The sequence below is a fragment of the Parasteatoda tepidariorum genome, chromosome 2 (assembly GCF_982258835.1).
Source record: "Parasteatoda tepidariorum strain Cologne lab strain chromosome 2, Ptep-v5.0, whole genome shotgun sequence".
NCBI lineage: Eukaryota > Metazoa > Arthropoda > Arachnida > Araneae > Theridiidae > Parasteatoda > Parasteatoda tepidariorum.
In genome coordinates, this window is record NC_141756.1 from 54,155,997 (window position 1) to 54,168,410 (window position 12,414).

Here is a 12,414-nt window from a genome sequence, read left to right on the forward strand (position 1 = left end):
AACCCATGATCCGTCTACCACTGATAATATTTCACACCAGCTCTGTGGTCGGTGCAAGCCGGATGCGGAATTCGTATCGACCAGCCATCGCCGGGATCAAACCCCGGTTCACCTCATTGGAAAGCGAACGCTCTATCCCCTGAGCCATCTCGGCTTAATCGGTCTTGGTCATGAATCACAATAATGACCACCCTTCTAAACATTGTAAAAAGAATTCCGTTGTTTATTGTACTTTTTTTTTCTAATGAATACAGCATTATCTATTTAGAAATCTAAAATTGGGAGGAAATTCTTAAAGCGATTACATCGACAGTAAAAATAAAATAACTCAAAGATGAGATTATAAAAATTTAATTTTCGACAAAAATTGTATGTTCGACAAAAATTTTAACACTTTGTAAAAACATTTTAAAAGCATAGAGATTCAGCTTGGAAATATTTAATTGCGTGTATTTCTGTAATATGAATTTTAACCTTTGAGCCATAGGGATACAATGTATCATGCTGTCGAGTTATATGTACTATTGAGAATCTAACTCAAATGATAAATATCATATGATCATATGACATATTGTTAGAATTTACAATAAATCATATGATAAATTTTGATCAATGAGTCGTACTTAGATTCAAACACTTTCTTATTGTTCAATTACTTTCAATTATCGAAGAAAAATGATTTTAAAAAAATTTAAAAAAACGGAGAAAGGGGATGATTATAAATGAAAATAAAAGAGAAATATTTTAAAACTGTAAGTCCCACTCCCCATAATTCACTTTAGCAATGATTCGTCAGATTTTGATAACTTGTATTCTTTAATTAAATAACACTTAGAGTCTTTTAGCAACTAAAAAATTTCTCCAAAAGATTATTAAAAAATACGTAATAGATGGAGGTTATGCGAAACTCTATTTAATTGCATTAAAATATTGTTCTTTCAACCAAATTAGGAAATGTTTTCTCTTTTGAACTAAAATCATTTTCCTCGGTATATTGAGAAATATCTTTAGCGATGGAATTCAGTTCCAATACATAAAATATTTTTTTAAAATTGAATTCAATATCTTCTAGAGCGTACGTGTTTTCTTTTACTATAAACCGTATTTCCCGCGTAAGTACAAATAAAATAAAAGCTTCTGATTTAATACTAGAAGTTGCAATCGTCCTACTTTTCAAGCAATACGCGGGGTAAAATTTGTCGAAACATGAATGTCTTTTTATTCCATAAAAACAGAAACATATATATAAAAAAATTATGTTTATTGGTATTAAGAATCGAATGTCGAGTATTGTTTTTGATCCAGTCATATATTTCAGGAATTATATATATTATTTTTCTTTAATTTATTGATATAAGTTTTTTTAGAGATATAACTGTTGATTTATTTTCCAAATATTTTCAAGCTATTTTTGTCACTTAAATATTTTAATACAATGAATTTTTAAGTAATAGTCACAAACATGTCTAAACTTGTTTACTTAACTTAATGAAAAATGGAGTTCCTTAAATCCAATGATTTTTACAAAGGTCAACTTCCGATAATGTCTGTGGTTTAAGCAAGGGTATGTACAACAGAACTAAAATTTAGAGCACTGGTTGTTGTTGCTTATGCTGCAAGCCAATACCAACAAGCCAGCTTGAAATCAAGCAAATTTTTAGAGTGCGTTTCTTGTTTTTTTCAGGGGCACCGTCTATGATAAAGAATACGACATCAGCCACACACACGTCATAGCCTGTTTTAAAAGGAGGACCTACTCATACTCCATTCATTCATTCACACATCATAATTTTGACCTAAACCAGAGAATGATCGATTTCCAATTCAGTACCCTACAGGTATTGATTTGTTACGGGAACTTGGAGGACTTTGTGACAACGACAGATTTAACGTGCACCAGTCACCATTAACCATTAACGTGCACCAGTCATTCTTCGGAAGGTGGGATTCGAACTCCCATTTTTACAGAACTAAGCCTAAAGTCCTACCAACCAGGCTATCTATGCCCTGATGGCGTACTAGTACATTGAGCTGATAAAAGACGTTGATCAAAGTTTTGAAAAGATAAAAAATTTCAATAGAAGAGCGAAAAAAATATCATTATGAGTGATCAAATTAAGATAAGAAAAATTTGAGTTTAACTTTAGACTGTCAATTATTTATTACAAATTAATTTATACGCTGTTAGAAATTTCTCCGAAGAAATGGTTATATAACAATTTATTTAATTACAAAACAGTCAAATGATCATGAATAAGATGATATTCAAACTGTTAGCTGCGAAAATATTTTTTATTACCTATTTTCACTTAAAACAATTAAACAACCAGAATTTTTTCGCACCAACTGGACTCGCTTAATGAAACTACTCTGCTGGACAATTGCTAAGGACGGATAACACTATCATCCATAGCAACCACAAAATGAAAGGAATCAAAATGTGAAAAATTAGAATAAGTGCCCGGAATAGTAAGAAGAGGTATGCGTATGCAAATTTTTTTTCCACGTCTGTTCATCACGTGATAGCGCTGATAAGAGCTTTAAAGGTTTTGACGCATGTGGAGAGTTGTTGTTTCAAGTCAAAGTTTTACAGGAAAGATTTAGTTGACGAACTTGAAATTTTCGGCATGTCTTTCCGATATCACTTAGATGATTTTAAGCGTGGCCGAATTATTGGAAAGATCGAAGAAGGGCGGAAAATAACAGATGTTGCCAGGGAGTTCGACATCGCTCACAGCGTTGTTTCACGGCAGTGGGAATCATTTAAAACTACTGGAATGTGTAGTAGGCGGCACGGGGGAGGTCGTGTTAGAGGTACGACGCCTGCAGAAAACAGATACCTCGTCCTATCAGCAAAAAGGAACATGCACACCACAGCTCAGCAGGTGGCAAATCAGTTTCTTGCTGCCACAGGAAAGCAGATCTCCCGAAAAACTGTTGCCAGACGTTTGAGGGGAGGAGAACTATACCCCCGCAGACCTGGTGTGCGTCCCATTGACCAGACAGCACCGTACTGTCCGTTTGCAATGGTGTCGTGAGCATCACAATTGGACTGAACAGGACTGGGCATGAGTATTATTCTCAGATGAGAGTAGCTTCAGTCTGTCATCGGATTGTAGACGCCAACTGATCTGGCGCGAGAGTGGTACTGGTTATCGTCCAGAAAATATCCAGGAAAGGGACCGATATCCGACATGCAGTGCCATGGTGTGGGCCGGCATCATGATCAATGGCCGCACGCGCCTACATGTGGCTGCGAATGGGACTATGACGGGCCAACGATACATTGATGAAGTTCTACTTCCTCATGTTCGTCTTTTCTGTGGTGCTGTCGGTGATAAATTTGTTTTTATGGATGACAACGCAACATGTCATCGAACACTCGCTGTTCAGGATTGTCTAGACAGCGAGGGTATTCAACGCCTCGTATGGCCATCACGTTCTCCAGATCTAAACCCCTTTGAAAATGTTTGGGATGCTTTGGGGAGGCAACTTGCTGGTCGAAACTATCATCCGATAAACAAGAACACCCTCATCCGTGCACTGACAGAGGAATGGGATAAATTGCCTCAACAGCTGCTGGATAATGTTGTGCAAAGTATGATACGACGTGTAGAATGTTGCATCACACTCCACGGTGGACATATCACGTACTGACACCTTTCTTCAAGTTGCCTGCTGACATTTAGATGCATTGTTCCATTTTTCCGTACGCAGCATCAAATGAACATTTTTTTTCTTTCAGATGTTTCATAGCTTTTGTACTTTCCAGAACAATGAATATTCTTTATTCTAATGTCTGAACAGTGTGGTAACTATATTTTATCCTACTAGGCCTCATGTCTCGCTTAATGTTATGCTGCATTGCAATTTGTGATCCGTCCTTAGCAATTGTCCAGCAGTTTTATTAGCGGGTGGGGGAATATTATACTCGAAAAGGCAAATCTGTCAATCCAATGACTAACAGAACGAGAATTTCAGTCCCCACTTTGACACCACAATATATTATCCATACCTTTCAACACATGAAGAGTTTCCAGTATCCTGCACTCCCCAATTTGTGACCCTTGTGAAAAACCTAGCTGCAATCTCCAGTTAAATTTCTTTTTCCGGCTTTGAAACCATGCTAGTTGTAAATGGTTATAAAAAACCTATAAATTTTGTTCCTATGGTTTTATAACCATATTAGTTGTAAACGGTTTCAAAACCTCAAAGGTAAAGTTTTTTTATCAAGCTTAAATTTAGCAGTCAATTGGATGGACATACTTCTGCCGATTACCATAATTTTAAAATGAAAAATATAACAGTGTATGGCACTGGATAAATTAATGTTATCAATTATTTTAAGGTGGTCAAACACACTCTCAAAGTAAGTTGAGTGAAGTTTTAGCATGCAAGAAAAAATAATTTTTTCTAAGTGATTCTTAAAATTTTTCGCTATAATTATAATTCATTCGCTTTCAGGTCATTTATAAATTTAGTTGGAATATTCACTTCCAATATTTTAATATTTGTTTACAAAAACTGTACAACAATTTCCTTTAAGTGTAATTTGTTATTGTAAACAATTTAATTGCAGTTATTATTTACATCAATTTCTCGTATTCTTGTGCGCAATGCCGGAGCTTTTAGAATTTATTACAACTGTTGTCTTAAAATAAAGCGCAGCAACAAAATAATAATGAAAATGCATAAAAAGGGTAGTCAACATTATTATTTACTTTTTTAAAAAAAAAAATTTCTTTGTCAAATTTTGCACGAATTCGACTAGTTTTATCACAGATTAGTTACAAATATATATGAAAATTAAGCATTTAACGTTAGATCAAAGTTTTTTATTTCGTAAAAAATAAACTAAAGTTAAATGACTACTTACCATAAAAGGAAATTCACCATCAAAAGCATCTTCACCACCGACTATTCGTCCGTTTCGTACAGTCTGCTTTCCACATTCAAACCCTAAAAACATTTAAGTTTTGCAAACATAGTATCTGCAGCAGTTTACATAAAAAAATCACATTTTATTATGTTTCAATAAAATGTTTATAAAGATTTCAATACTCAAGAAAATAATCGCACCAAAAAAGAGATGCTTGAAAGGGACAGTTATAATACCAGTCCCAAAAGTAGGTTTAAGAAATATAGGAAAGTAAATACCTAGAGGAGGTAAGTACAAGATTTAGAGGAAATAGTAGACATATAGGATGTATGGTAAGTATAAGACCTACAAGAAAGCAAAAAAATAATATTTCAGAAGATCTTACTTTTTTTTTCTCAATTTATACAGTCATATGTATCAATCATATGTTTTATGTCTAGAACCATGGGCTTATCAAGTGGGATTATCCAATTTGAATCTAAGAAGCATATTTTCCATATTTCTTATTGAAAGTTATTTTGTAAAAGTTATTTTTAACCGTTAAAAACAATAGAAAACATTCCGCAATAGTCAATTTTCTAGCCAAGAGGTTATATAGAGAAAGGAATCAGAATTTCGTAGCCAATGGCCTTGTACTGCTCTAGCCTCTTTTATTTCTCTAACTTGCTGGTACACACTGATCTCAAACTAGGTGGGATATGGGCCACCACCGGGAATTGAACCCCATCTTTCACAATGAAAACTTAGTGTCTTAAACCCTATGTCTTCTCACTACATTTTATGCACAGAAAGAATGGCGGAGGACTTGTGAGGTGAAAAATTTTACGGCACTTTGAATCGTTTATTATATTTGCTTATTTCCCGAAATTCTTACATAAAAAAGCTTTGGTTAGCCTATTGTATAATATTGAATAATGTTATATCAATGTTTGAATGTCCAAATATGTTATATATCAAAAATAAATTACTATTACATAAGAAATAAAACAGTTTTATAAATAATAAAATTATATTATATTTTAATTATTTGAATAGTAAGCCTATTCCTGTGCAAATTTAAATTATTAGACAGATTTTGATAGCGCTTCTAAATATTTGTACTTAAAGAAATGGTTAAAAAAGTGCATTTAATTAACATTTAAATAATAGTGTGGTAAAGTAAATTAAAGTGGTTTATAAATTCATGTTGATAACGATTTCTTTGAATTTACAGTTATGAATAAATGGACCAATAAGCTGTTGAGGTGTCTTTTACCTGATTTCTTATTTGTGGTAATGCTCTGTTTTCTAATATTATTATTCGACCTAGATGTGGTTTTGTGGCTACAGGACTTGGAAGTTATTTTTCCTGTCTCTTTCATAATCAGACTCCATAGCTTGTATCATTTCCTGATTAATTTTCTTGAAACGATTGTTAGCATTTCTAAGAAAAATTAATTGCTTTTATATCGCATTTATGCTGATGTAATATGAAGCAAAGTTTAATTTTTTTTTCCCTTAGAGATTGTGATTTTTGTTTTTAAAACTAGCTAGATGCAAGTTTTTAGAAATAAATTCTTTTTGAGATTAAATAAAATAATAATTAAAAAAATGTGTTTTTCCTAATAAAAACAGTTATTTGGAAGGTGTTAACTGTAGTGAGTTATAATAGAATTATTAACGTTCTGTAATTTCTGTTCTGCAAAAAAAGTATTTTTCCAAATAAAAATTATCCTAATAAAAACAGTATTTGGAAGCTGTTAACTATAGTGAGTTATAATAGAGTTATTAACGTTCTGTAATTTTTGTTCTATGAAAAAAGTCTTTTTCCTAATAAAAACAGTTATTTGGAAGCTGTTAACTGTAGTGAGTTATAATAGAATTATTAACGTTCTGTAATTTCTGTTCTGTAAAAAATGTATTTTTCCTAATAAAAATTATCCTAATAAAAACAGTTATTTGGAAGCTGTTAACTATAATGAGTTATAATAGAATTATTAACATTCTGTAATTTTTGTTCTATAAAACTAAGTTTAATTTATTGTTCCTTTCAGAACAAAATGTATTGTCCGATCGCTTCAAAATTGTCATTTTAATTATTTATAACCAAAATTTATTTTTCCGTAATAAAACACGAAATTTTTTTTCTTTTTAAATAAATTTAAACGGATAATTTTATTGAATTCCTTAAAATAAAGTTTATGCAAGAAATTTGCAGTTAAATTATCAAAATTTGTTAAAAAAAACTGGCAATAAATTTATAGTTAAATTATTGTTTCATAGTTCTTCAAAACTTTATAATATGGAATACATTGTCAAAGTCAATGCACGCATTCCTTTTAGTAGAAATATTTCGTAGAATATACATATATTTATTGCATTTATTAATTAAAAATATCATGAAACTATTTCTCTAAGACTTTGAACTTTTGATTTCATTACTAGTAAGGTGAGTAAATTATCAGCCGGCTTTAAATCCTACTTTACTAGTGCTAAAGATTTACTCTTACTTGATACTGTTTACTACAATTAAATACTTTGTGGTATATTTACCTTAACAGTTTGTTATTTAAAGCATAAAATGTTTTAAACAAGCACATTATTCATTTAGCAAAGTTGTTTTAGATTTATTATTATTATACGTTACAGAAAAACAATTTTTCTTTTAATCTCATCATTTAAGAATGTTTTTTTTTAAAGAGGGCATATTTTTGCAAGTAACGTGACAGAATTAATGTATATTAACGGCAATTTACGAAATTTCATCATTGTATACAATGACAAATACTTTTTAGGAAAAAAATATGACAGTATTGTTCAGCAGATGTAAATTGCGAAAAAAGAAACAACACATTTATTGTTTTCGACTAATTTTTTATCTGCTTAAAAATATTGCTGGATTTAACTATTTGGGTAAGTATTAATGATACCCGATTAATCAAAACAGTGTAAGGAATATCGGACAATGGTCTTTTGTTAGGTGACCAGATTTAAAAGCAATGATTTGAGTACAAACCATCGGGGCGTCCTCAAAATGTTTTACGATTTAAGAACTCTATACATGTATGCAAATTATTGATTTATCTGTGCAACAAAAATTTTATTTTAAAAATTAATAACCAATATCTGATGCAGAACCATCTTCAAGAAACTTGATTTCCATACTAAGCAGTTTTGAAACATCATATAATATTCTACAAAATCAAAATTCGCTAAAATTATTTTTAGGCGATTAATGTGTTTTCATCTGACAGTTTTAGCATGGTGCTTTTTTGCTTTTCGTTTGTATTCGCTCTAAGACAAAACTTTATTGTTAAGAAAAAAAACATAGTCTGTATTTCTCAATTTTTTTTAATATTTACATGCAGTAGAAAAATTGCATGATTTTGAAAAAATTTGAGGACGTATGCTATAATTTGGTGTCCTTTTCTGTCCTCGACGAAATTTAACGCTTTTAAGGACAGTCAAAGAAACTCGAGCACTGTTCTCCACATTTGAGTGTATTAAAAATATGTCAGTGTTAGGAATATCAGACAATGGATCATACTTCCCTGCTTAGCCAATGAATTCAATTAATATGAGTAGTACATGGTGATTACTTACATTTTTTGACTTTCTAATGAAAGAAATCAAAATTAAACATGAACCTACTTGTTGCACCAAGAATTTACTTTTAACTAATACCAATAAAACATAAGATTACTAATTAAAAGTATGAAATAACCATACTTCATACTTCGTTGGTGTATCATTTGAAATGACATACTATGCTTATGCAAAAAGTAAAATGTTTCATTGTTTCATGTTTTGCCAGTAGATATAATAAATATACATATTTTTATTGTTACCAAAACTAGTGTTAGCTATTTGCCTTTAAAAGAAAATTGCTTGGTCATTCATCGTTCAAAAAACTCTTATCTCTCTCATTTACTAAATTTTTAGAATATATACCATATCAACGAATTTCTGGAATAATTAGCTATCTAGTCATTATGCAAGACAGATAAACTCTGATATTTTTAAAGTAGTAAACGAGCATGGCTAATTACAACTCTTTCCCACATCTATCTCATAGGCTTTATTAATATCATTAATGTTAAGGAATGAGACCATTAACTGAATATTTTGTTTACCATTCCTAATTATTCAGTGCAGTAATATGTACAAAAATTTCATTCCTTTTTATGGCAGGTTTTCTACATCATTCCGAAGAAAAATATGATTTGCAAACTTGCCCGTTAATTCCGACAACACTGCCTCTATCATGACTTTTGTCATGAAAATCACGCAACCACAACCACCACGACTCTCTTAGACGGCAACGAGTAGTTGTGTGAGTACTTAACCCCTTTTATATCGTCAGTAAATGAAATAAGTTCACTTGATAGATTAGATATGTTTTTGATAATATGAAATTAAAGTAGAATTACTATTATTTAGGCTCTTAGAAAAAATTCTTACGCATTTAAAATGTGCCAATTAAAATATAAACAAATAATGAATATAAACAAAAATGTAATATAAACAATCATTAATTATCAATTTTTAGTAATAATTATTATATATTAATAATATAAAAAATAATCTACCATAAATTTGGCACATTTTAAATCTTTCATTTATTTAAAATGTACAAAATAAAATTATTTATAACTATTAAATGTAATAAAATGTACGAACAAAATAACGTATTTATTAATAAAAAATAAATTTAATCACATTCTCAACAATGATTTTTAAAAATATATTTTCAACTTTTTTTTAAATTTCATTCAATTATAATTTTAATTTAATTTTATCTTTATTACTTTATTTTAACTATTAAATGGTTTAGCTGTTAAGATTTTAATAGTAAGCGTAGTTTTCCTTGAACGAAATCGAGAAAACCCAGAAGAAGCTTTTTTGTGTAAAAAGTGTAGCACATTCTTAATCACATTCTATGCAAACGATTTTGCGAAATATATTTTTCATTTTTTTTAAATTTCAGTTATTTATAATTTTAATTATAATTTATTATTATTTTTTGCTTAAACTATGCTTCAGCTTTTAAGATCCTTATGATAAGTAAAGTCTTCGTTAAACGTAATAGAACGTTACGAGCCGGCAGAATTTTTTTTTTATGTCAGGAAGTGCATTTTTGAATATTAAAGTCAAATTCAGTTTTTAATTGTATTGCTTTTGTACCAAAATAGCAACTTAAGAAAAAAAGAAGAAAAAAAAAAGAAAGAAACTCGATACAAGAGAACATCCAAAATATTTCAAAGATATACGCTACATAAATATTTATCCGACAAAGGTCAAAATCAAGAAAGGAAAAAAAAAGAAGAATGAAAAAGAAGAAAAAGAAAATCAACTTTATAAAAAATATCAAGTTCACTCGAAACGCACTCACCTTCAATCCTCAAAGCATTAACCACAAACAACAGAGTCCAGAGAAGAGCATGCCCAAATATACGATCCATTTGTAAGCCAATACTTAAACAACTGAGAAGATTCCTCAACAAGATAGCGAAAGAGAAAGTGATTCATTTTTATAAGTATCTCACCAGAAACCCGATGGTCCAAGGATTCTACGACCTAGTAAACCTTGGATAGTAACTCACTTGAAAAGATGCGGGTTTAGGATGATGCCCTTGACCATATTACTACCACACCTGCAGAGTAGTCATCTGCAGACCTTGCTGAGTTGGTGACGGAGAATATCGAAAGCGTGATTTATTGTCGCCTTTTCCAACGGGAAATTAACGAATTTCCGATTGTTTATTTAACGTATCAGCCTCATTTGTGTCAATGCCATTGTCGAGATTGTTTTTAATTATTTAATTTTGAAAAGGAAGGGAAAGAACAATGAACGTAAAATTGATAAAAAGTCAATGAATGAAGATGGATATTGACACGGAGAAAAAGGTTTAGTGATTATGTTTTATTGTTTATATTTAATGAATATAGGTAGCTTAATACAAATCTTATTAATTTTTTTTACTAACAAGATTGAATAAAAAATGTCAAATAAATTATTTTCGGTAATTATGTAGAGGGTTTACTACATTGTCTAGGGTTTTGATTACAAGATATTTTGTTGCTCCTATTGCTTCTTAATGCAAATTTTATTAAATTTTTAATTAACAGAGATCGTAAAAAATAACAAATAATTTTTTCGGTACATATGTAGGGGGTTTAGTATATTGTCTAGGGTTTGGAGTACAAGGTATTTTATAGCTCTTTTTATTTTGTACTTCAATGTAAAAAATTTGAATCAAATTACTGTATAAAGTACCGACACTTTGGGTACATAATCCGTAAAATTCATTTTCACAGTAAAATTATTATACTATTTTCTTGCAATAATATATTTTAGTTTGAGGGATCAATTGATTTTACGGTAATTATTACTGTAAAAATTAACATATTCCTGATTTACATTGGAAAACATATTCCGGATTTACATTAGATAACATACTCCGGTAAAACTGGATTTTATGGTAAAAAATACCAGCACACTTAGTGCTGGTGCTTTTTAGCTTGATTCTTATTTTTTTACAGTGCAGGATTACATTTAATTAAATTGCGTAAAAAATTTCCAATATTTGAAACCCAAAATATTTTTCAAATTTTTAACCATAAATTGCACTGAAATAAAATTAATTTTGTCTGGACTTTTAAGAATAAAATTTAGCGAGAGTGAAAAGGGCAAAAAAAAAGAAAAGAAATAAAAGAAACATGTAACTCTAATATCAAAAAACGTTAAATTATTCCTAGAACAGAAAGAGATTGGCTGTTTTTGAAGAGGCTGTAAATTGTTTTGGATCTATCTAAGAAATTAGTTTAATAAAAGAATGTAGTTTTAAATTGCCCTTTTTTATTTTTTTATTGCACTAAAATACCTCTTTATTTAAGTCATTGGTGATTCTACTAATTATTTACAGAAAGCCCGGTTGTTCACTGACAAATTTAATAGTGTAACTTAAGTTATAGGAGAAGAAAACCTTTATAAAAGTACCTGAAGCACTGTTAAAATTTCAGGAGAAAATTTCGGTAAAAAGTACAGGTAGTTTTTAGAGGTACAGATGCTGGTAATTTTTGCCTTGAGATCCTTTTTTACCGGAACCTATAATGGAACAGAAATTCTGATATACCATAATTTTAATAGTACTAATTACTATAATAATTACCATAAAATCACTGAATCACTCTAATTAAATAAATATTACTGCAAAATTTACGGTTTAATATTTTACGAGAAAACTTGGATTTTGTGGTAAAATAGATAAATATTTTTTACTAAAATATATTTTACGGATGAAGCCTCTAAAGTGTCTGCAATTTATACCGTAATTTGATCCAGAATTATTTGCATCAAAGACGATAAAAATTTCAGTGATAAATTATATTATAAAGACAAGTGATAAGATTCTTAAATAATTTTATATCGGGACATCATTCAGACAACACTTAGTATACAGAAATCTCTTATTACTCTATCCATCATTTCATTCTAGCACAGTTTACACCGTAAAAAATTCCAGATCAAATTGCGGTATAAAGAGCTGATATTT

General features: G+C 30.1%; 1 protein-coding gene across 1 annotated transcript in view; it reads right to left on the reverse strand.

Annotated features, from left to right (window-relative positions):
* The window catches only part of LOC107437907 (trypsin-1), a 34,617-nt gene extending 24,090 nt beyond the window's left edge, over window positions 1-10,527 (reverse strand). The window contains exons 1-2 of the mRNA XM_016050045.4: window positions 10,251-10,527; window positions 4,877-4,959 (exon numbers count right to left, since the gene is read on the reverse strand). Of these exons, the coding sequence (XP_015905531.1) occupies window positions 4,877-4,959; window positions 10,251-10,320 (153 nt within the window). The 5' untranslated portion in view covers window positions 10,321-10,527. The remainder of the gene's footprint in view (window positions 1-4,876; window positions 4,960-10,250) is intronic.
* Window positions 10,528-12,414: the final 1,887 nt, after the last annotated feature.